This window comes from Camelus ferus, chromosome 9, assembly GCF_009834535.1.
Source record: "Camelus ferus isolate YT-003-E chromosome 9, BCGSAC_Cfer_1.0, whole genome shotgun sequence".
NCBI lineage: Eukaryota > Metazoa > Chordata > Mammalia > Artiodactyla > Camelidae > Camelus > Camelus ferus.
The window spans coordinates 7,658,568-7,684,902 of NC_045704.1; the positions used below are offsets into that span (position 1 = coordinate 7,658,568).

The 26,335-nt window shown below is 43.8% G+C and overlaps 1 protein-coding gene across 2 annotated transcripts; it reads right to left on the bottom strand.

Moving 5' to 3' along the window:
- Positions 1 to 647: 647 nt before the first annotated feature.
- LOC106729970 (vomeronasal type-1 receptor 4-like) lies at positions 648 to 18,941 on the bottom strand. Of its 2 annotated transcripts, none has more exons than XM_032485452.1 (3): positions 18,807 to 18,941; positions 12,117 to 13,317; positions 648 to 2,984 (listed from the first exon to the last, which is right to left on the bottom strand). In XM_032485452.1, the coding sequence occupies exons 2-3, from the start codon at positions 12,420 to 12,422 to the stop codon at positions 2,352 to 2,354; spliced, it is 939 nt and encodes a 312-aa protein (XP_032341343.1). In that variant the 5' UTR covers positions 12,423 to 13,317; positions 18,807 to 18,941; the 3' UTR covers positions 648 to 2,351. The 2 variants fall into 2 exon arrangements, with proteins under 2 accessions (XP_032341343.1, XP_032341344.1); XM_032485453.1 differs by lacking the exon at positions 18,807 to 18,941 and adding an exon at positions 16,611 to 16,629.
- Between the last annotated feature and the right edge of the window lie 7,394 nt (positions 18,942 to 26,335).

The window sequence follows — 26,335 nt, forward strand, 5'->3', positions numbered from 1 at the left end:
CGCCGGGATCGAGGGGCCGCTTAGAAGCGCTCTCCCAGATAGTCCCGAAGCCACGGGATCTGGTGGACGCCGCACGTCAGGTGTCACTTCGAGTCCACTCATACTTCCTTTTTAAAAATACGGACCACGGACGGACGCTCTCAGCCGGTTTCGCGAGCCCGCTGAAGTGGCGGGTCCCGGCGCGGGGAAGGCACTGTGCGGGCGCCCTGCGGCGAGGGGCGCACGAGCTCGCCTCGGACGGAGGCTGCTTTCCCGGAAGGGCTCCGGACAGGGCCTGGGAGGACTGGGGTGGGGTGATTTTGAGGCAGGAGGTCAAGGTCACCGACCGCGTCCAACCCAGGGAGCGGCACTCTTTGGTGCAGATGACATTCTTAGCCCAAGAGCTGAGGTGTATTTATTTCCTTTCAAGGATAGGCCGCCTCTCTGGAAAGAACCATTACACAAGACTTTGTGGGCCAGGACAGTGGCTGACGGGCGCCTCGGCGGAGACGAGCAGAGAGAGATACTGTAGTGTCATGCTTATTCACCGTTCTAGCAAGTATTCAGCGAACTCCTACGGCATTTCAGGCACTGCCTTAAGTGCGAGGAACCAGTGTGAAAACAAGAGACGATGATCCCAGCCATCAGGGAGCTTACCCTGTACTCAACAGAGGAAGAAATATGAAAAAAAAAAATACAGAATTATACACACTGTTAGAACGTGACAGGCACAAAAGGAAGGAGAGGCGGTGAGGGCACGGGGAAGTGAGGAAATGACATGTAATACTACACAGCCAAGGGAGGCGGATTTGTGCCTGGGTCTTAACTTATAAAGGTGACTTAGTGACAAAAGATGGGCAAGGAAGTCCGAAAGTGCAGGCCTAGTCGGGAAGAGCGTTCAGGGGAGCCTGAGTGAAGTTTGGTCAAGGAGACCCTTTGTCAGATCTGACCCCTAAATATCAGTAATTAGGGAATGCATTATTTAACTACTTTTTTTTAAATGAAAAAATGTTACAAACTAACATAAAAGTAGTAAACTATAAAGTACACTAAATTTATTTAAATTGAATTATTTTTATCATAAACGATTTTGATTATTTCACCAAGTAGACACAAATCTCAGCGATCTCTGATCTCTCCTATGAAGAGCTGTGATCACTGATGTGACTGCCAACACCCACCAGAAAAAGATGTTGTCGTGGGGTCTGGCAAGCCGGTGGGAAAAGAACTTACCAAAGACAAAGGGTGAAAACAGAAAAGGGGTTTATTAGGTACAGTCACAGAACAGCAGCCACACAGACTAGGGGTGCCTGTGTGTGCGCAGGGGGCCGGTTACTGAGGTCTTTTATAAGACAGGGTAAACTTTTAACTCGTGCTTACACAACATCAGGCACAAAGAGGGTCACAGGATGCACATGTGCACACTTCTCTGACTGATGCGGAGTTAACAGGGGAGAGGGGTTGTGAAGGGTAGGGCTAGGGATTTTGGTAGGGGGTCATGCCCGGTTCTGGGTCAGGCTTCCAGGGTTCCTGGCATTGTATAGATGACCATTAGCTCAGCTAAGGCAAGTATATATTAGGAAAGATGGGGGGGGGGGGGTTGTTCTTGATTTGTCTTTAAGGGCCAGCAGCCAGGTGTCTTGACGGGCCTTGGAGCAGGAATCTGCCAGATGTCCGTGGACCCCACAGAAGCTGGCTCCCATGCTATTACTTTACATAGTGGGAGAGGAATGTTCTTTGTGTTTTCTGATCTATGTCTTCCTGACTTGAGTGACTAGGGCACAGGTAGATGTCTTGTGACTGGAGCCCCCTTGGCTCAATATGGGGCCTCTTACTTGTCCCCAAACCCCACAGATATCACCTACTTTCCTTTCTCACCACACTATATACCATATACTGTTTGTCAAATGCCATGAACTTCCTCCAATTTTTGAAGTCCACCTGTGCCCTGCCAATTCAGGGTATTTCCAGGTCATTTTATTTGCACGTGAAACACCTTTCACTTACTCTGCTTTGATAATGCAAATACATCTTTTGGATGTCATTTCAAAGTCTGCATCAACAGTGAGTTTCCACTCCAGAACTCCCAAACACTGACAGTCTTCCCATAGGTCATGATCTTTATTGCCTGATGTTCTCCAGTGACCAGCATTATATAATTTTAGAAAGTCATCACTGAGTCATTTACTCCATGTTCATTTCTGGCAATCTTATAAGCAGTGGGAAGCCAGGGTCCATTTTTGCTGTCACTCCATACTGAATCCCAATATGGTGACAGATTACCTGGCATAAAACACAAGCCTACGAACCATGATAGGATGTCTTAGAGGGAACTTACTGTCCAGAGACCACACTTGGGAAAATTACTCTTTTCAGCAGAAGGCAGAGTGGAAGTGAGAGGCACTGGTATCGATGCCAAAGAGCAGAAGGGGCTGAATGTTGGGAATCTGGAAGACAGCACTGCAGAGGTGTTCATGAGTGAGTGGCTTGGGTTCACGATCAGTGTTACCAAAAAACACAAAATGGAGGAGAGAAGAGAAAAGAAGATGCACCAGGATCAGGATGATGCGTGTGGCTCTGGCTTCACATGAAGGTCTGGGGGAGAGGCTGTTGCTGTGAAGGTGCTGGACTCCCCGCTTGTGCCCTTGCAGGACAAGGACCATGGAGTCACCTGCCCAGGCCACGAGGCCCAAACACGTAACATCAATGAAAACGAACACAGATGCATGCAGTGGGACTACAGATTTGTTTGGTACGGGTGAATTACCATAGCCATAACTTCCTCGCATACTCATGTTTGTGCTCTTCCTTGGTGCAGTAACATTCATGGCATTAATGATGTTTAACAGGAGATGCAGGATCCAGCAGAGAAAACAGCAGAAGCCAGTGCACACTGGGAATCTAATCTTGAGCTCTCTCCACTTAGAGGTTTTGGGGTTGAGCTTAATGGCCTGGAAGAGACTGAGAAGGCAGGTGGTGCTAAGGCGAACCCCTCTGGCCACTCTCTGTAAACAGAAGACAAGTTTAAGTTTACATCCAATATCATGCAGGAAATATTTTATTTTAGTACGCTTTATAGTTTACCATTCTTTTAGCTTAGTTTACAGTATTTTTTTCATTTAAAAAAGTAGTAAAATAATGCATTTCTCTACAAGTTTCCACCTAATATGAGAAAAAGGAAACAGAAGTGGGACATAACCTAAACTGAAGCAATAATCATTCCTTACTGTAGGATCACATAGCAGGTCCATGATGAATGTCACAATGGGCGGATGAAGAGGTCCAGAGGGCAATACAAGAACCTGTGAGTACTGGCTGGAGGGAAGATGAACTGAGTTGGCCCTGGGTTGTTTATGTTGTAGCTGTGATGAGTCCATGGGTGGTCCACCCTCTTTTCTTTTGCAGATGCTTCAAAAGATCTGTATTGAAGTTGGAAACTATTTGTTGCAGTAATTGAGAAACACCGAGTTTGCTCTCTGCTTGCCGTGACTTTGTTACCTTGTTCCCTACAGTACCACATACTTCCTTATTTGGCATGCTTACCCTGTTATTTTCAGACTGGAATTCACTGAAATCTCTTTGTATTACTTCTTTCTCACCATCTTCCTAAGCCAGCACCAACAATCTAAATGCCTTCATTTCAGGAGAGGGGAAAAACAGCCAGCCATGTAGGTAGAGTTGCAAAGTGGGGAACGCAAGACCCCACCGAGTAGGTTGGTGTTTCCCAGGGGCAGCCAAGTTTTTACTTATATTGTAATATCAACACACCCAGGTGGTTTCTGCAATAGTCTCAATTTTCATAAAAACAAGGTTCCAATTAAAATACTACCAGGCAGACAAGAGACCTACTCTTTAGGAGTAGCATCTTGGCTCCCAACCAGGAGCCTCAGCAATAAAGAAAGGTGCAGTATATAAAGAGGACACTACCTCATGTTCAACTTTGATCTCTTCCAAAATCACTAGTGTGAGCTGGCCTTGAGATGAGTTAAGGCCGTGGGACCCAAGGCCACGATCAGAGCATGTTTCTACTGTGCAGTAAACAATTGCTGTACGCATGCGTCAATTATATAAGATTTAAAACAAAGAAAATAGAAGTACGCATGTGCTAGAGATATTCTGTAAGCCTAATGAACAAAGAAACTCAGATTGCGCATGTGCTGGCAGAGAACAGATACAAAGCAGAACAGGTGCATCACAGGCGCACACCTCGCTGTGGCAATAAAGTGCTGTTAACCCCGTGGTGTCTCCGGCTGAAGTCTGGCGGTATGGCAACTCCTCGTGCATTTTTTTGTTTGGGCTGCTCACCTCCTAGAACCCCACGTCAGCCTCCCTCGGCTGACAACTGGGTACTGGTAGTTTCGCCTTTTCTTTTTTATATTTGTATTGCAGCGGTTAAATATTAGTAGCACTTCAAAATTGTTCAGAAATGAGATCACAATGCTGCACACACACCACCACTTTTTGTTCAATATATTTCAAGCATGGTCCATCAGTAAGGTGAAATATTATCCTGGGTTTATTTACGGAAATCACAAAACCACAACTAACCATTCAGAGAGAAATGCAGGTGCATAATGGCTAAATATAATGAATAAAATAAATTCTTATTAATGCTAGTAAGTATTTAGAACACACATATATACTATGTTTAAAAATTAGTAATATACAATATTCTTCTCTACAATGTTGTATCTAAAAATGAGGGAAAATGTTATGAGAGATACTTAGTTGTGCTATTCAACCATAAAATTAAAGAAATATAAAAGAAACATTAAAAGAAAATGTATGACTTTTAAAAAAAGATCTAAATAAAGGAGAGATAAGCTTTATGGTCCCACATGGGAAGCTTTAATATTGTAAATAAATTCATTAAAAAATCAAAGTATGCTTAAATAATGTAATTTGTAATCAAATAATATTTACAAGTTTCCTGGGATAGTGAAAAAGAGAAATAAATGAAACTGAGTTTAAGGGGAGAATTAAGTCTATCAGTTACTGAAAAAATGCAATTACAGCTTGGTTTTTGATCAATAATTAGACAGTAAAACTGACGCTATGAAACAGATTATGAACAGAGTCTACAAAATGTTTTAAAGCACTGATATGCATGGAGGTAGGCAGATAAATAGAGATATAAAATTGGATAGATATTTTTGTACATAAAGCAGACAGATAGATTTACAGCTATGAAAAAACAGAAACAGTGTGAGTAAAAATGAATTTTAAAATTAGTTGGAAAAGAAAAGTCAATATAAATTATTAAAATACTGGTACACTTATTTGAAAAACTAAAGTTAAATTTCTACTACATGACATTTAGACAAATAAAAACATTTATATACATGTTTTTAAGTGTTTTAATATTTAATAAAAACATGTATATAACTACAAAAATCTGAATCTAACAGATAAACTGTATAGGACTGTATATATATTTTTAAAACATGATTTGTGATAAGTACTTAGTAAGCAATGTATAAAATAGAAGTCATACAGTAATTTAAACTTACTGGAAGATCGTCATTTTAAGTGAAGTAAGGCAGAAACAGAAAGAAAAATACCATATGATATCATTCTATGTGGGATCTAAAAAAGGAAACAAAAAGACACTAACAAACTCATCTCCAAAACAGAAACAGACTTAGTAAACAATCTTATGATTACCAGGGTAAACGGGGTGGGAATGGATAAACTGGGAGTTCAGGATTTGCAAATATTAACCACTATATATAAAAACAGATTAAAATCTTTTTTTCTGTATAGCACAGGGAACTATATTCAATATCTTACAGTAACCTATGATGAAAAATATGAAAACGAATATATGTATGGATATGTAAGACATTGTGCTGTACACCAGAAATTGACACATTATAACTGACACATTGTAACTGACTATACTTCAATTAAAAAACTTATTGGAGTAGGTGAAAATATACAATTTATGTATGTTAAAAGGCATGAAAAAATTAAAATATAAAGATGAAGCACAACAGAAGATACCTTACACAACAATAGAAAGGAGAGATTAATATTCTATGTGTCCTCCCTTATTAATAAGATAAATGATCATACATTTTAACACTGAAAGTTAAACATTTCTCAAGAGAAAAATACAACATATAACATAAATATAAAATGAGGTTTGTCTCAGAAATTTTCATGCAAACACATAAAACATTTAAAAGAAGATATCATTTTATATGTAAAAATACACTCATTTGCCAGATATTTAATTCAGGTTCACATCCTTACTTTGCATAATAAATATTCTCACTGGAATCTCATCTAACTTTGTTGAGACAAACATAAAATAAATATGATTTCTTGGTTTGAAAATCTTTATAATGGTGTAAGAGTAGGATTTTTCTAGATTTATAAAATATTATTATTAATTGTAAAAATCTTCAGTTCCATTATCCACACTTACTTAGATAGTAGTTTTTTATAAAGTACCTGAATGGTAGATGTTTTCCAGAAAATTAAATCAGTATTCATCAAATAAGAACTGTCTTCACTTTTATAATGATCTTTCACTTGTTAATATTAATAGGCAATAATGGATCAAGTTATAATAAATATATAAATGAATTAAAGTTTGGGAAACATTGGAATCTTAGTAAAGTACAGATTAATTAAGAAAAGAAATGATAATGAATCACAGCATTAAAAATTTAAGAAATCACTGGTAAAATTTTTGAAAATAAACTTTAGAAACGGATTAACAAGTCCAAATGAGAGAAAGACATAGGAGGGTTGCCCATGAATCATTATCGTAATAAAGATAAATCATAAAATTGAATTTAATAATAATCTGATATTTCAATTAAGCAGGAGTAAGAACAACAGAACTTGGGTAAATAACGTAGACACAAACGTTTTGTCAATTCTGGTCCCATATCACCTTTAAGAAATGCAGACATTCATGCAAAAATAAAACCCCATCTCATTTCTTTGATCAAATTGCTGTCTCTGGAGGCACAACTAGGAATTACACTGGGCACATTTTCCTTCATGGCAAAGTGACAGAATAATCCCTATCAAAAGCTCCTCTGACTGGGATCTCAGTGGTCAGAATAGACCAAGTTATTACTACTTCTAAAGTCAAGTCGGGGTCATGACTTTAGAAACCACAACAGATTCAAAGCAGCTGCTGAAGTTCAGGGAATTTCTAAGGATCTTTACATCTAGTTAAACGTCAGAGTTACATGTAGACTTTAATGCAGTATTATTACCTGATGATCCCTGCTCCCTAAACCCAGAATTTCAGAGAGTTACCAATATATAAAGAGGAATATTTCCTGAGAGTTCCCAAGAACTAAAAGGGACAGCCCAAGGAAAGGAATGTTGGGGGTCTGACTTCCTGGGAACTCTCAGAAAAGATCCCTCCTTATACACTGGTCTCCATGGTCTCACTTCAGGAAAATAAGATTATATTCACACACAATATTCCTTAAAATGTTTTCTAAGGAATATCGTATTTCTCTAAGAATTTATCTCTTTACCTAAAAGGAAGTTCCACTTACCAAACACAACTGTCACATCCTGCTGGGAGAACCCACTGTGGTCACATTTGGAGCATGTGTGCCAAGGGGACAACCCCTGAGACAAAGGTCTGAGACACCATGAGCTCATCGCCTGCTGGGGAGTAATTATTTCACATGTAATTGCAGTGACAGCGTCTGCATGGGGAGTTGAGATTATCTCTGAAAAAAATTATAAAATGTACAAACTACTAGAAGTTATTAGTATGGTTAATTAATTTGTTCAGAAAGAGAAGCAGGAACAGCCTGGGGAAAACAAGGTTAAATAGTCTGAAAAGTATCAGGTGGAAATGACAGATGAGACAAAGACATTAAGATGTGTGAAGTGAAAGGAGAAGGATTAGCTCAAGGCTGGGCTGTGTCTCTGGTCTAAAACTGCTCTAAAAAAATAAAACTTATATAAAAAAACTTTTTAAGTGAAAGCTGAGAAGTTTGAAGGTGTTGAATCTGTGATATCCACTAGATGTCCAGGAATAAGTTGCAAGTAAATAGATAATCACTTGATTTTTGGATGGAGATATACATTTGGAAGTTTTGAGCTTGTTAATATTTACAACCAGGCCACTGTAGAAGATTACCAAAAGAATGTGTACAGACTGTGAAGAGAGAAATACCTGCTGACTGAGTTCTTGTTTATTATAATATTAAGGGAATGCATTAAAAAACAATGCTAGCATATTCATTTAAGAATTACAAAAAAAAAATCAACGGTGTGAAAAGCTGCTGAAAGAACTTGAACAAAAATCTTGGATGACACTATTGTGTTTAGAAATTCATTAATCATGATGGAGTTGAGAAGATAAAACCTCTCATTTGAATGAGTGAGAACCACGTAGGAGTTTAGGTAGTAGAAACAAAAAGAGAAAATGCTCATAAAGCTTTAGCCATAAAGGGTGAGAGGAAAACATGGTAGAACAGAAAATGTACTAGATCATAGTGTGAAGGGTAGTTATTTTATGAAGGACACAAGTTTTTTTGATGTTATTTGTAAAAGAGATGAAAAGACTGAAGATAAGTGATGGGGGATTTATCAGTGAAAAGATTTGATAAACCAAGAACAAAACCCCCCAAATGCTGAGACAGGGGAAAGTCACCCTGAGGTGCCATTAATGGGGGCACTGGCCCTAAACTGAGGTGAGGCATCGCTTCCATTTTAACACAAGAAGAGATTTGTTTTAGATGTGAGAGGCAGAGGGTGTTGTCAAATGAAATCAAATGATTTTTTCTCTGTTATAAAGTCAGCAGAATATTAATATAGACAGAAGTAATCCTGGGGGAACTTTATAAAATAACAAACAGTCTTAAGATTCTTGAAGTGTCTGGTGGATCTGCTGAGCTAGGAACACCAAGCTTGACACGCAAGCAGCAAAGAGGGGAAGGTGGTGCTGGCATAAAGGCCAGCCGGAGGATTTGGGTGACGTCCTTGACCAGGATTTGGAAGCCTTTAAGTGACAGGTCAATAATGACATCCCTTTGAGTAGATGGACCTAACATAAACAGTAGGACAATCAGACTAGAAGAGGTCCTATGTTATCTGGACATTCCCTAACTAAGTGACAGAAGGTTTGAAGGTGGTGGCAGTTAGTAAGACTACGAAGTAATCAAAATGTGGAGTCTTTTCAGCCAACAGGAGCAGTGGAACGTTAGAGCAGTGATTGGCGAGCTCAGGAAATTATGCAGCTCTAAAGAGCAGACAACATGTTTGTGAGCCCAGCGATGGATCTGGCCTTCCCTGTATCTGTAGTCATCTTATGCTCCACACTGTAAGCATGGACCAAGGGTTACTGGGGCAGGGTGCAAGCACACTCCCCTAACTGCTGGGGTCTAGTGGTTGTGCTGGAAGGGCAGTTCCCACTAGAACCATAAATAGGAATTATGTACTTTACTGCAAATAGCCTATAACCTGCCATGAAGATGCTACTGGGTCCATAATAATTGAAGTGGGGTGAGTGTACAAAGCAAAAATAAGATTTCAAGAAGCCCTTAGCATTCTGAATGTGATTCAAAGAATGCAGATTTAGGGTGAAAACAAAACAAAACAAAACAAAACTTACAGATTAAAAAAAAAATCTTAAAACTACAACTCCTTAGATTTTAAAAAATCTTAGAACTGCAACTCACCTTTGCAATATGTATTCCCTTGAAACAAAAGGGAACTATAGGCATACGTCATTTACTGTGATCTGCAGATACTGTGTTTCTCACAAATTGAAGATCTGTGGCAACCCTGCCTCATGCAAGTCTATCAGTACATTTTTCCAATGGCATTTGCTCACTTAATGTCTGTGTCACATTTCGGTAATTCTCCCAACATTTCAAACTTCTTCATTATTATCATATTTGTTATGCAAAAAAATTATGACTCACTGAAGGCTCAGATGATGGTTAGCATTTTTTTAGCATCAAATTGTTTTTTAATTAAAGTATGTAAATTTTTTAAAGACATAATGCTATTTATTGCACACTTAATAGCCTACAAGATAGCGTAAACATAATTTTTATAGGCACTGGGAGACTAACAAATTCATGTGACTTGCTTTATTGCAATATTTACTTTATTGCAGTGGTCTAGAACTGAACTCAAAACATCTGAGGAATGTCTGTAGTGAGGCTCTTTGTAAGAGATGGTGGCTGAGCAAATGGAACATGGAGACTGCAGCAAAGGTTCTTTGGGCTGATAAAAATGTAGGTGGACATTATGCAATGAGGAAGTCACCATCAATGCCCTCAATAAAATTTCCATGCACAGACTATCCTAAAGTTTAACTCCAAGTTTAATGGTACTGATTGATATGAAGATCTTTTAAACTTTTTCCCCTCTTCCCCCAACACCCTAAACTGGTTTTAATTTAAGAACATCACAATAATTTCATAGCCAGAGAAAGATTAAGCACTTTGTATTTTCCTAATGCATTTTAGATAATCAGGCTTCACATCATGTTGCATCATTCGAGCGCTACTGATTCTCCTCACTGTAACTGGGAGAAATTATGTTCTAGATACTGCACTTGCAGAAGTATAGTAGGTTGTCACAGCTGTGCCCTCTTGGGTGGTCTTTGGGCCTACAAGAATGCTGGCACTCAGGCCACTTATTAGGACCACGACGCCAGCAGTCTTTCCTAGAAGGCCTAGGGCATTGTGTGCCTTTCACGGACACCAAATACATCATTCCAACACCAATTCACCGATCCTCCAACACCAACTGGGTGTCCTACAATTCAGTTCAGTTCTGACACTAACTACTCGGAGTTAGTGCAGACCCCCCAGGCTAAGGATTTAGTCCCAGCCACAAAATGGGCCCCAAGGCTACCCCCACTTCTGCCAGGTCAACTACAAATCTGGTTTGGTAATTTGATAGAATGACTCATAGAATTCAGGAAAATGCTACACTTACAATTTATTTTAAAGGACACAAGTCAACAGACAGATAAAGAAGTGTGGTCCAGAAGAACCCAAGTGCAGGAGCCTCTAACCCAGTGCAGTCAGGGTACAGCCCACTTCCTGGCTGGACGTGTTTACCAACACAGAAAACCCCCAATCCCTATTGTTTAGGGGTTTTTATGAAGGTGTCCTAACATGACATAGGCCTGGTTGACTAAATCATTGGCCACTGGTGACTGAGCTTCATCTCCAGCTCCTTCCCCTCCTCAGATGTCAGGGGCAGGTTTAAAAGTTCTAAGGCTCTAAGGTCTGGCGACCAGCACCCATCCTGAAGCTCTTTATTGCCCTCCACCTTGAGTCATTTTGTTATCATGCCAAAGCCACTCTCATCACTTAGGAAATTCCAAGGGTTTTGGAAGACTTCCCGCCAGACACTGGGGACACACACCAAGTATTTACTTTTTTATTTTACTACAGACAGGAATACAGCTTAGGCAACAACTAGCCAGAGATTTTCGGCCATCACGCTGTCCCTTCTGAGGCCCTCGTGAAAGCTATCTACCCGCTCACACCAGCAGAGTCAAATACTTTTTTTCAAACCACCTCCACATAGTGAATAAAAATTTTAAGATTAAAGGTGACTTAAACAATAAGACTTTTACTACTGCACGAGCCAGAGCACTGTGCAGCAGACAATTCCCAGGTTGCTGACCTGGAGGCTAGAACATCCATCAAAAGTATCACCTAAGACCAACAATGCCACGAAGAAGGTAAAACTTTACAAGCCACCAACAGTTCCTAGACTGGATCTTTGGGGCCAAAAGTGGGTCAGATCCATGCCATAACTAGTCAGAGAGAAAAGAAGAGGAACCCTCTAGGGGCTCAGACTGCAATCTCCTCTAGAGAATGGGAGACAGAGCAAACACTTGTCTTCTCTGAGCGTGCTGTGGTGATGACTGCACACTAGAGGACCTGCCAGGTGGAAGAGGCAAGATGACTTCTGCCACAGAACCAGGCAGTGACTTATGGCAAGGGTTCTGAGCAGATTAAAATATGAGACGTAGCCCCTTAAGACTTCTCACATACCTGGAACTCACGGCAGATGGTTCCTCACACAGGCTCTCACCGTTCCTTAAAGTCTAAGGCTGTTATTTTATGCAGATTCCTGCAAGCAGGAGGCTTTTCCACATGTGATGAATTCATAAAACTTACCTGAGTTGTGAAATTTTGGTGTTGACTGAACGTTTTCTCACGGCGGCTGCCCTCTTGAGAACTTTTTCTAGTGTGAACTTGATGGTGTTGAATGAGGTTGTAGTTTTGGCTAAATGACTTTCCACATTCACTGCATTCATAAGGCCTTTCTGAAGTGTGAATTCTCTGATGTAGAATGAGGCTGACGCTTTGGCTAAAGGATTTCCCACAGTCGCTGCATTCATATGGCCCTTCTCCAGTGTGAACTCTGCAGTGCTGAATAAGGCTGGCGCTTTGGTAAAGATTTCTCACATTTGCCACATTCATAAGGCCTTGCCTTCTGTGAATTCTCTGGATGAACAAGGCTGGAATTTTGTCTAAAGAATTTGCCACAGTCGACACAATTCTAAGGCCTCACTGCAGTGTGAATTCTCTGGTGCTGAACAAGTCTGGATTTGCACCCAAAAGCTGTCCCATATTCGCCACATTCATGAGGCCTTTCTCTAGTGTGAATATTCTGGTGCTGAAAACGTTTATATTTGAACCGGAAGGCCTTCCCACATTCACTGCACTCAAAAGGTCTTTCTCCAGTGTGAACTGTCTTGTGTTGAACAAATGTGTGCTTGTAGCTGAAGGATTTCCCACATTCACCGCACTCGTACAGTCCTTCTCCAGTGTGGATTCTTTGGTGCTGAACAAGTGTATATGTTTCCGGCGGAAGGCTTTCCCGCATTCACACTTGTAAGCACTCTTTCTGTTGTGGAAGGCCTCCTCACACTCAGTACTGCTGTGTATGCTTAGTACCACTTTGGGAGTGACCTGGTGCTGAAAAAGGCCCACAGTGGCCAAAAAGTCCTTTCCATCTGGCCCACCAGTGAAAGGCTTCCCTGATGAACGGATTCCATGGCTCTTCATGAAGGAGGCCCCGTCCATGACCTTGCTGTAGGGTTTCTTCCTACTGTGCCCCTCTGTTGTTGCCGACGATTCCCACTGAAACAGAGTGGTTCTCCACATGCCACACATGTGTATGATTTCTGCCCAGTATGTGTTCCTTCATGCTCAGCATCGTATGAAATCTCTTCCATGACAGGAACACACATCTCACAGAGACAAGCCTTCTGGGTTGATGGATCTGGCTTTAGAGCCCTGATCTGCAGCATTCTCTCCAGAGAAACACTCTGTCCTGAAGGAGCCTCTTCACTGTCTATGTCACACAAACCGCCTGAAAACAGAGAAGTGTGAGTTAAGTACATGTTGTCTTTGGGGACAGGTGGCAGCCACATCACAAATGTGTGCCTGACACATCAAAGAATGAATACATGAGGTTGTATTCAGGAGGAGGGAGGTTAAGTCAGGATGGGGAACAGGCTGTTTTGAAGCACTAGGACTCGAAAAAGTCACAGAAGTAGGGAAGCCTCACAAAATGAAAACCTAAGAATGGGACACAGCACAGTGAGGAGAGGCAGGCAGTTTTCAACCCCCTCCTCTGAGGATGACCTTCAGCTACCGCTACACGTGAGTGTCGTGCAGAAGTTTTCTGTCTAGGAATAGAAAAAGTCGATTGCACGTAGTAAGTGGTGTTCAAGGGCTACTAAGGATATCTGCCCACAACCTGTTCACTGTGAGCCGATGCTGGAGAACATTACAGAGAGAGCAGTAGAGAGGAATGGGTAATGGGTAGAGGCAGGAAAATCGAGAGTAGCCAGGGTCTAGAAGTCAGAGTTAAAATGAGAAGCCGGCCAACAAAAACAGATGTATGGATCAATGGAACACAATAGAGCCCAGAAATAAACCCACAGACCTACGGTCAATTAATCTTCGAAAAAGGAGGCATGAACATACAATGGAGAAAAGGCAGTCTCTTCAGCAAGTGGTGTTGGGAAAACTAGACTGCAGCATGTAAATCAATGAAGTTATAACACTCCCTCACTCCATTCACACAAATAAACTCAAAATGGCTTGAAGACTTAAACATAAGATAGGGCACGATAAACCTCCTAGAAGAAAACATAGGCAAAACATTCTCTGACATACAACTCAGCAATGTTCTCCTAGGGCAGTCTACCCAGGCAATCGAAATAAAAGCAAAAATAAACAAAAGGGACCTAATTGCACTTAGAAGCTTTTGCACAGCAAAGGAAACCATGAGCAAAACAAAACGACAGTCTACGGACTGGGAGAAAATATCTGCAAACGATGCGGCCGACAAGGGCTTAATTTCCAGAATATATAAACAGCTCATACATCTTAATAATAAAAAAAAAAAACCCAATCCAAAAATGGGCAGAAGACCTAAACAAGCAGTTCTCCAATGAAGACATACAAATGGCCAATAAGCACATGAAAAAAATACTCAATATCACTAATTATCAGAGAAATGCAAATCAAAACTACAATGAGGTATCACTTCACACCAGTCAGAATGGCCATCATTCACAAGTCCACAAACAATAAATGCTGGAGAGGCTGTGGAGAAAAGGGAACCCTCCTACACTGTTGGTGGGAATGTAGTTTGGTGCAGCCATTATGGAAAGCAGTATGGAGATTCCCCAAAATAGACTTACCGTATGATCCAGCAAACCCATTCCAGGGTATATATCTGCAGGAACTCTAATTCGAAAAGATACACACACCTCACTGTTCATAGCAGCACTATTTACAATAGGCAAGACATGGAAACAACCTAAATGTCCATCAACAGATGACTGGATAAAGTTGTGGTATATTTATACAGTGGAATACTACTCAGCCATAAAAAACAAAATAATGCCATCTGCAGCAACATGGATGAACCTGGAGATTGTCGTTCTACGTAAGCGAGAAAGAAGAAAAAGAAAAATACCATATGATACTCATATGTGGAATCTAAAAAAGAAAAAAGAAGACACTAAGAAAGTCATCTACAAAACAGAAACAGACTCACATAGTAAAAACCCTTATGGTTACTGGGTGGAAGGGGAATGTGAAGGGATAAATTTAGGAGTTCGTGATTTGCAAATATTAACTACTACATATAAAAGCATTAAAAAACAAATTTTTTCTGTATACTACAGGGAACTATATTCAATACCGCGTAATAACCTTTAATGAAAAAGATTATGAAAACAAATATATGTATGTATCTGCATGACTGGGACATTGTGCTGTATACCAGAGATTAACATGTTGTAACTGACTGTACTTCAACTAAAAAAAAAAAAAAAAAGACAAGCTGGTCAAGTATAAAGAATGGGGAAGAAAAGATGGAAATGACGTATGTCATCCAGCAAGGGCACCAAAACACTAGTTTAAACAGGTTCCTGGTATGATGTGAACACAGCCCTGCATGTCATGTCCTCGCTCAGCAGGGCCAGACCCCCTCTAACCCATCTTGCCAGGGCAGGAGTGGTATCCATTTGAAGCACCCAGAACTAGCCCTTGCAAGCTTAGTTGGGACTTAGAAAATCCAAGTCCTATGGGAAAGATGGGATAGGTGGAAGTGACCAGTATGAACCCACAGCAACTTATCACGTGACGTATCACAGAAAAGAAAACTAAATGTTAGAAAAAGAACCCCAGACGAGGGTCTCACAAAAACAGCTCACGATGCATGTAGGTGATAGCAATTCCTGCCACAGGCAGGCATGAAAGAACTGTCAGAAGAACGGAGCAAAACAGGTATCATGGACCTGGACAGTCACCCAAGCAGGGAGAGGAAGCAAGGTGGGATCCATCCAGCTTCCTACCAGGCGTTGAGGCAGCAGGAACTGGGGCTGGAAGGAGGGAAAAGGGCGGTGAAAACAACTCAGCCCCAGCAAAAACAGCATCTACCCAGAAAACCAGGAAAGGAGTAGTCCCCCCTCAGCCCAGGGCTGGATGCAGGAAGGGCAGAGCAGCCCCTAAGGAAGAGCAGAAAGGCAGCATCGAGCCCAGGTCACAGGGGTGGGTGTGCAGGCCTTACCCAGTGAAGATGTAAGCGCACAGTTCTCCAGCATGAGCCTGTGCTACAGGCGTCTCTGAGCCTCATCAAGGAGACTCCATTGCTCCCAGGAGAAGCGCATGGCAATGTCCTCCAAAGTCCCACTGCTCTGTCGTGACGGAGACAGATGAAACCACGGCCTCCCTCTTGAGGACCCACAATCCACCCTGCACACACCTACCCCATGCCCAAGTTCCTCCCTGGCTCCTCATCTCAGATGAGACACCAGGACCTATGCCATTGGCAATGTCTCCTCGTGGTTCCACTAACCACGGGGCCAGCCCTCAGCAACCACAGGCAGAGAGATGTCATCTAAGCTCAAGGAATGGACTGCGGCGCCCCATCTCTTCCTGCCAGGCAATCCATGCAGTCTTCTACATCATGCCTCAAAATAAAATCTGGGGTCACCCATCACCTTTAAGTCCTGTACCAGGCCCAGTGGCCATCAATAAATGCTCCCTCTCCCCATATGTATCTTTCTTACATCTTCAGACCCCATAGTTGCATTGCCACTGCCAACTCCCTGTCCCATACCATAGTCACCTCCCTGGACTCACCCCAGAGAACGTGGCAAATTTGAAGAGAATCCAGTTCTATCCAAGGAAGACTTCTGATGGAGCCCACCACCAGGGGAGCCCTGGATGCTGCTCTGAAGGCCTCTCTGCATGTCTCTAGTTTATATTTCAACATTAGACACACAGATCCGTATGAGAACTCAGGTGCCTATAACCCTCTCTCACTCCTGGGCTGTGTCAGCAACCACAACCCTCCTCTCTCCGCCTATCCGTCATTAAACCCCAGCCACATCGGTACCCACACCAAGCACAGTGATCCCACAGATTATCATATTTGCCCATGACGTCTCTACCAGCAAAACTGAAACACCCTGCATCCCACCGAAGCTCACCACAAAATTCTAGCAAATGTGTCTTATCTCAATTAGTCCTCTGCCTCATGTCTACTCTTCCTTTGAAGTCCTGGACACCTGCCATGATCACTTGCCCCACACAGACTTCCCACACTTACTCCCCTCGTGGCTACCTCTCTTCCACATCCGCGTTTATGATGCCCATAACCTCCAACCAGGTACCCAAGCAACAGATCCAGGGCTCGGAACTCATACACTTCTTTCTGAGCTGCTAGTAACATTACTGCTATGACCTAATTCCACCCTCTCAGTACAATCCACAGCTCCACCCTGGTGAGGACACCAGCCACCACTGTTAGATGTCTCCATCCAGAACCACACTGCAGATTTCCAGACCTCTGTGTCCAGCTGCCCACTTGATCCCACCACCCATTTGTTCTCTCAAGTTTCTTGGAATCTTGACACAGCCAAACACAGAAGTCCTGTTACCCCTGTTGAAAATCACTCTGACTACTACTGATCATCTCATCTCAGTTAATGAAGCTTCCAGTCTTTCAGCTGCTAAGACCATAATTTCAGTGTGTCATCCCTGACTCTTACCTTTCTCGGCCTCAAACTCAGAAAATCTAGGCAGCCCTTCTTTAAAAAATGGATCCAAAACCCAATCGCTCCTTCCATCCCACAGCCAGTCCTCTGGTCCATGAACACTCACCAGAACTACTGCAGTAGTCTCCCTGGTCATCCTTCCTCCTTCCTCACCCTCAAAGTCTGTTTTCCACTCTGCAGCCAGATGGAGCCTGTTTAGACCTAAGTTAGACCACCCCCCTCCTCTGTTCCAAATTTCCCATTACACCACAAAGATGCCTAAATTCTCAAACAGCCACAAGCTTGACCCCTACCCCGCTGGTCTCTGTTCCTAAAAGAAAGGAGACCTGCTGTGCCCTGTTCCCAGCTCGGACACACCACCAAACATCTGCGCATGCTGGTACCTGTTCCTGTTCTTCACCTTCTGTCACTGGTGGTCAGAAATAGCAACTCTGCCATGAAATCCACCGCCTGGACTCAGAAGGAGTCTAGAGGATTTCTCCCAGGTCCCCAAAACCAAGGGCTGGGAGAATGGCGGGTGAATAATCCCAGGGCACCACAATGCCAAGTGCATCTGCGTGGGATCCAAACCAGTGAGGGCCTGGGTCACCCTCCACCTCCCTGCGTAGGTCCCACAAGTACTTCTTCAGCCAAGGGGACCCATGGGCAGAAGCAAGGCATAGAGCTGGGGATCATGGTGTATTCCAGGGAGCTCCAGGCTCCCTGGCACCTCTCCCCAGCCCTGGACGCCAGACGACTTTGGGCTAAAAGACTTAACTCTGCTTTAGTCCAAAGTATTGCCTCTTCCCAGTTCTGTGCTGGACAAGGACTCAGCCTCCCTGAGACTCGTTTTCCTCATCACTCCCATTCCAATCTGTTTTCCCTGTAACTCTTGGGAAACTTTTAAAACCCTAAATCAGGCCATGTCCCTCTTCACTTCACAACCCTCCACGGCTCCCAGGGCCCTCAGAACGGAGGACAAAGCCCGCAGCCTGACAGTCTAGGTGTGGCTCCACCTCACACGCTCTGCTCCACGTGGATACGAGCCCGACCCGAATCGGGTTTCCCGAATCCTCCCGCCTCAGCCCGGCCTCCAGGCCTCCGCACCTGCGGGTCCCCCCGCCTGGGGGCCTCTCCCCGCGCCGTCACGCCGTCTGTCAGAAACACGGCCCCACCCGCGGCCGCCTCCCCGGCCTGGACCCCGGCGCCCGGGCCGCAGGCACGCGAGCAGGCGCCCCGCACTCGGGGCTCTAGTGTCCGGCGGGAGAGGGCGGTGCGGGCCCGGAGGACGCGCGTTCACCTGCGGCGGGTCCCTCAGCGCGGCCGCCGCCATTGGGGTCTGAGGGCGGGAGCGGCGGGGACGCGGGCGCGGGGGTCCCCGGGCGGCGTCGCGGGGCCTCGAACCCGCCTCTGTACCCCGTGGACAACGGCTCCTCTCGGACCTTCTCAGTCCCGTCACCTCAGGCCGGACTCAGCCCTCCGGGGCGGAACAGACCCAGAGCAGTTAAAACAACCGCCACAGCGAGGAGGCCGGAAGCCCCGCCCCGAGGCGCAGCGCACGCACGGAAATGCCTTCATCCTGGGCTTTCATTGGCTCATACGAGGAGCGTCTTGGCGCAGAGTCCTCTGGGAAATGCAGTTCCCAGACCTCTCTAGGGTGGGGGTGGTCCCACCCGCACAAACGCAAAGGCCCAAGGGCAACGCCAGGGGGCTGAGAAGGTTGGAGGGGTGGCTTTCCTTACTTCTCGAGGTGGCTACACGCAGACCTATGGGGAGTTGTGTGTGCAAGTGATCACTAAAGTTTTCAGAAATGCTGTTTCCGACCCCATGAAGCACGTTCTCAGAGACTAAAAACTGTATTTTACAGGCTCCTAAAGTCTACAGATACAAATGGGAAAATAAGCGTGTAAGTCATCTGAACATGAAATATGCACATGCTCAGTGCCAGCTAAAGGCTGTTGCTAGCCACCTGGCTCTGTAAGGGTTGTCATTAGCCACGGCGGTTACTCACCTTCGGCACACGGAAAGGAGTTCAGATCAGGATGAAGCGCTCTGTGCTCCGGGAAAACTGACAGAACAGGCCTTCAGTTAACTCTTTGGAAGAGAAAATTCTTATGAACCCAGATTCTTACATCTTCCTGAACTTAGACAAGCACTAAAACCATTAACGATGATTCCCCGTGTCCAGCAGCATCCTTCCACCCAGATGGGTGTGTGGTTGCAGACTCCAAAGTCACCTACACATTGACCTCCCTTCGGAACAGTTTCTCAGAGCTCTCTAAGAGGCTGTCTCCTGGGCTAGAGTTCTCAGTAAGATACAGAATAGACTTGACTCACAGCTTTTCCTTATTGTTCTTCACATGCATGCAACCTGAAGCATTAGTGTCAGGTCCGTGCCTTTCAGCAGTTTGGTCAGGAACAAGAGGAAAAGTCTCTAGACGGGGCTGTGGCAGGAGGACAGAAAACAGACGCGGGGCTGCCCGGAAGCAGGTGGACAAGGGTGAAACTCCACTTCTAGTTCCCACAGAAAACATCTCTTCTGCATGTATATTTGCTGATTGTGTCCTACCCAGTGAAGAGCACTGTTTTATCCACATGATATTTCTTTCTCCATAGTCTAAGATACATTCAGTTCCTTCGAAAGATCTGACATGAATTGCAAGTGGAGACCAACTAACCAAATGCTGTTCTGGCCTGGAACAGTGACTGTGGTTTTCACACTCACAGCACATGTGCAAAAGGGGCATCTGAACCCAAATATTAAGAAGCATCCAAACCCCATGATCTCACTGCCTTGCTGGGGAATGATGATTACTCCTACTACTGAAGGGACAGTTCTGCAAAGGGAGTTCAGACGATCTCAGAAAGTTTTGAAATAAAAATGACAGAACATTATTAATAATGTTTATGTTGTTCTTTAAAGAAAGTGGCAGAAAGTCTGGGGAAACATCAGTGAAGGGTAAAACATTTAAGGCCTCAATGAAATTTGAGAACTCACTGAAGTCTGAGAGGACCAGAATGCAGTTGAACATGTGACTGTGCTAGAAACGTGGTCACTGAGAATACTACCTCCAAAACGTGATTGCTTTTCATTCATAAGCACATTGAGCAAAATCAGCTTGGAGAAGGACTTAAAGAGGACATTTAGAGTAGCCAGAAGAGAAAACATAAACAAGGACTCTGCTTGTTTGTTATTCACTGCTCTGGCAAGTGCTCATTGAACACATAAATAAACCATACAGAGGTGTAGGTGTTTTTTAAAACGAGAGTTATGGCAAATACTTAGCAAGCAATGCAAAAAATAGATGTTAAGATAATTTAATTAAATGAGAGCATGTAAAAATGTACGATTTATGTAAGGTGAAACACATCAAAAATTTAAAAATACAAAGGTGAATTAAATCTACAAAGTTTTCCTGAATCCCTGTGAATCTGAGAGGAACATGCCTTCTAAGAACTGAAGTCATTCACGGGCAGACAGAGTCCCACTTCATTGCCTTGACCAGAGTAGTCACTGTGGAGGCACAACTTGGGACTAAGTTAGGTACATGTTTTTTTTTTTCAGGTCAATAATAAGAAAATCCCCAAGCCACAGTTCTTCTGGCTGGGATTTAAGCAGTTAGAACAGACTAGGCTGGGGTAGGGCAGAGCTCAGTGGTAGACTGCATACTCAGTATGCACGAGGTCCTGGGTTCAACCCCCAGCGCCTCCACTGAAAGTAAATAAATAAATAAACCTACTTACCTCCCCCTCTAAAAATAAAAATAATTTAAAAATTAAATTAAACAAAGAACAAACTAGATTATCACTGATAAAAGGCTCAAAGGGATGAAAGTTTTAGAAATCCCAACAAATCCAAAAGGGGTGCCAAGTTAGCATCTATCAAAGCACTTTTACATCTGTCGACATGACTGGGTAATATTCAGAGCTTAACTTATCTACAATTCCTGGTCAATCCTGTTCTCCAACACTTGCAGCCTTTTAACACTTTTTAAATTTAACATATCTTCTATTTTTCTAAATAGGAGATGAACTTCAACTTCCTTTGCATTGGCCACCCACATCTTCTAAAGTCATAATGTTACAGACACAATAAAGGGAACCTTACACAAACAGAAAGAAAGCAGAGGTTTTCAGTCTCATGGTTATCACAGAGGTTTTTTCTTGTTTTTTTGTTTGTTTTAAGAAATGTACTATTAAAGACATCTATGGAGGAGAGAGTATATAGTTCAGTGGTAGAGTGCATGCTTAGTGTGTACTAGGTCCTGGGTTCAATCCCCAAAACCTGCATTTAAATCAATCAATCAAATCACTCTAACTACAACCCCCTTAACCAAGATACCTATAGCGCAATGTGGTCCCTCAGATAAAACAATGAAACAACACACACACACACACACACACACACTGAGTATGGTCAATTTTTAAAACTTCCTGATGTTTCAACAGCCTCACAAACAGACTGAACACCAAATGCACCAGTGTGATAAGGCTGACACGTCTGCCTTCTTGCCCTCGCATGCCTGTCTCCGTCTGTGTCTCTCTGGGCCTCCTGTGCGCTCCTCCCACCTGGCCCCTGGGTCTGCATCTGCCCTTCCTCCTCTAGGACCTGTGAGTATAATAAATTCCTTAATTTCACATGCCTCCGTAAGTGTAATTTCTTCCGCCGTGTTGGAATGATCCTTAAATATCCCACCAGGGGGACTTACTCCTCCTCTCAGAGCACGATCGGGGACAGGGACGTGAGGATCTAAACCCTGGGGAAAGTCCCCAGGAGGGGCCCTCGGATGCGCACGGCACTGACTGGCCCTCCCGAGGGCTCCCCGACCTGGGAAGGGTCAGGCCGCCCGGCGCCTCCTCCCCACCGCAGCCCTCCTAAGGCGCTCTTGTCCACCGGCCCCCTGAGGGGATGCCCTGGAAGAAGAGACCAAGGCTCACAGCGGGCCCCTGCGGACCCCCAGAAAGGACCAGATCCAGCAGGAAGGGGGCGGGACTCAGCCGCCTAGAGATAAAAGCCATTTTAAAAGATTTGCCACTTTTTTTTTTAAAGACCAGAAAAAGACTCATTATCCTGTGGTCGGGGCCTCCCCAGGGAGAGGCTACTTCTTAGAACATCAGGGCCCTTCCTCCTCCCCCTTTTCTGCTTATAAACCGGAGACAGCAGCTAAGGACCACGGCTTCAGGAAGTTAAAAGCTTTAATTTGAAAAAAAAAAAAAAAAAAAAAAAAAAAGAAACAAAGAAAGAAAAACAAAGTAAAATAGAACGTCACTTTAGGCAGCTGTGAGCTTAAGATTGTGTGGGAGGGAACTCTGCGAACTCCAGGTAGAGCGAAGATAAAGGTCGCTCTAGGTTACTTACTGACTTAAAAACAAACCCCTAGGTACAGGAGAGAAAAATAAAAGGTAATTAAGATTAATTAAATAAATTAAATTGTGTGTTTATGTATGTATGCATGTGTTATAGTGTAAATATAAGTGAGGTAAAACAAGTTTCCATAATCGGATACAACTGGAAACCCAACGTTTATATACTAAAAAACTTCTGTTAAAAAGTTAACATTTGCTAACGTGCACCAATTGACAAAACTTTATGAACTTAATACTGGGCTCAAATTGTCGTTCTGTCTGGGATCCCACTAAATTTAAATCTTGTATGCCCTGTAACCTCAAGAAAGAGACTAAATAGAAAGTAGAAAAAATTGGTAATTCCTCAGTTTAACTGGAGCCTTGCCTAAATTTTCCATAGTCATAGTACCCACTGCCCTAAAACATTCCACACTGGGCAGAGACGCTCTAACATAATGAATAATAAAGTAAAATTAAATTAAAGCTTTTGACACTTACAAAGTGGCTTAATAAATGGGACCTCATGAACAAGCGGTTAAAATAATTAATATGGCCCAACAGGGACATATATGATGGCTGGAAGTTTTCCAAGGGCTTCTTTTTTTTTTTTTTTAACTACTCAACTTTTTTTTATATTTTATTTGTTTATTGTTGTTATTTATTTTCTTTGGTACTGGGCGAGGTAATTAGGTTTAGTTTAGAGGAGGTACTGGGAACTGAAGCCAGGACCTCGTGCATGCTAAGCATGCGCTTTGCCACCTGAGCTGCACCCTCCCGCCAAAGGCTTCTGACAGAAGCAGCTGCCCACCCTGGCCTTGGGCTACACCCCACTAGAGCCACAATGACTTCGCCCTTACAGTAAACCCTCCACCTCGGCCATGCCCATGACTGCGTCTCCTAAGGCACAGGCTGGACACAGGACATTTTTGCATTTCTTCCTTTGATATTAGGGATTCCATTATGTTCTTGAGCTTCCTTAAGAGCTTACTTAGTAAGTCAGACAGAAAAAGGCGAATATCATATGATATCATTTATATGTGAAATCTAAAAAAATATGATACGAATTCTATTTACAAACCAAAAGCAGACTCATGGACACAGAAAACAAACTATGGTCACCAAAGGGGAAAGGGTGGGGAGGGATAAATTAGGGATGGGGGATTAACAGACACACACTACTGTATATAAAACAGATAAACAAGACCGACTGTACAGCACAGGGAACTAGATTCAATTTCTTGTAATAACATATAATGGAAAAGCATCTAAACAGAAAAAGCATATATGTATGTGTATGTGTAACCGAATCACCTCGCTGTGCCCTTGAAACTAACACGGTAAATCAATTACACTCCAATAAATTTTTTTTTAAAGCTTATTTAGCCTTTGACCCTGGAATATTCCTTACTCTCTGCTAAAATATCCGCCCCTACACTCCCATGCCTTAATCTGGTGGAGGCTGCCACTATCTGTGCCATTCCAAAAATTAATGGCAGTTACTGTTTCCTCCAGGAAGGACCCGCCTCTTATCGGTCAACCCCTTGGCCCCCTGGGGAGAGGATGGCCCACTTCCCGATGTCTTTTCCTATGACCCCCCCAGCTTTCACCACAATCTCCGACCATGACCACCACAGCCACCCTTTCCCTTTGGATAAACACACCACCACATGCTCACGGGCACGTTGTGCTCTAAGTAGTGGCATCTTTGGCTTCCGTTGTGGCCCAAACTCACAGCACCTTGCATATTTTTCTTTGCTGACACCCCCCCTAGTTCTGCCCTGGTGAAACCACAGCCCCATGTGCAGTGGGTGCCCGGAGGACTCCCGCAGTTCTTCATCCACTGAGTTCCAAACCCTCTTCATGTGCTCACAAGACATTTCCTCGTTGTCACCCTTATCAAAGTTTACCTAGAGTGGCGAAGTCAAGCCGTCCCACTCACCTTTAACATCTCTACAACCCAGGTGACCAGTGGTGTCCCTCCCAATCAATGTTGTTAACGATGCTGAGGTGTCACAGGTTGGATTGCTTTGTAAATCCCCTAAACTTCAAACTTCCCTGATGTGTCGATGTCCCCACCAGCAAGCTGGGAGCACTCGGCCCAGATGAGGTGCACCAGTGTGATGAGGTGGGTCCCTGTCACAAGTTCCTTTTCCTGCCCTTCCCTGACCATGGCCCAGGGACATGCAAACACTCCAGTGCAACCCCCAGGCCTTTTGCCTCTGGATTCCCCTCCTCCATGCCAATAAAGCCACTTGCCAGGGGCCCTCACTCTTTCTCTGGGCTCCCCATCTGCTTGGTTGACAACAATCCTCGGGCACCCTGAGTGGGGTGTGGTGCCCTCGATCAGTAGGACATAGGAGTATAGTAAATCCTTTAATTTCACATGCTTCTGCTAGTGTAATTTCTGCAGCCCTGTTGGGATGATCCTTAAAATCCCAGCAAAAGGGACTTCCTCCTCCATTTACAACACAGTGGCACACTGTGAATCCTAAGCTGCCATCAGACAGTAGGTGTACACTCAGTAGTTAAGAGCTGAGCATGCCCTTCTCTGTCTCATGAGCAGGAGGATGAAGATTTTGAGTTCAGTGTATTTACTCAGGAAGAAGACTTCAAAGAAGACAGAGGTTAGCAATCAGGCATTCCTGGATCAGGAAGGTGAGAAGGACTGAATATTTCAGGAATCCTCCGAAAATATGCCTCCTACCTGTATTATCAGGGCTCATGTCGCAACCCAAGGAGAAAGAAATAATTAAATTTCCATACAGCATTTATTGGGTTGCCCAAGGAATATTCTACTTGCCTAAAAATCTTGTTTTGCCTAGGAAGAAGGTCCATTTGCCAAGTTACATTCCCCGTGGGGACAGGGGCTATCATGGTCACAGAATACATAGGGAAAGGGGGCATCCTATCCCTAAGATAAAGGCTCGGGCCACCATGAGGTCAGCCCCTTGCTTGGAGGTGAGTCTTCCTTCATCTGTCAGTGCAGCAGCGTCTCTCTAAAAGGACTTGAGACCACCTGAGAGAAAAACCTTCGCAAAGTCTTTAAATGACGGACTGCTACCGACGGTGACTAAGTAATCCACCCAGAGAGAGGAGGCAGGAGGGGCTGGGCAAGGCATATCCGCGACGCCTGAACAGGACCAGACGGAAGTAACAAGTGGGAGGAGCCAGAGAGCCTAGGAAGTGAGGACGGAAGCGGAGGACAGGGCGGGGCTCTGTCTCTGGCCAACCGGGGCTTTTGTCTCCCAACTATGATTATGTGTTGTTTCTGAGAGCCAAGTACCGTAACAGCCTTGAAGAGGAAAAGAAACGGGAGAAAATGGAAAGGAACTGCCAGAGCGTTAGAAGCGCCCCGGGGAAAGTGGAGAAATCTTCCTCAGCAAAGCTACGCACGGCCCCTAGCGGGTCACCGTTAGCCTCCGTGCCCGAGGAAGATCACGGAAGACAACGGGCAGCAACCCAGGCGTGGGCAGAGCAGAGCGG

Coding starts and splice junctions, on each gene's coding strand:
- LOC106729970 (XM_032485452.1), bottom strand. CDS start 12,422: ATGAATGTGGCAAATGTGAGAAATCTTTACCAAAGCGCCAGCCTTATT. Junction 2,985..12,116: donor ACCAAAATTTCACAACTCAG/GTAAGTTTTATG, acceptor TTCTGTTTACAG/AGAGTGGCCAGAGGGGTTCG.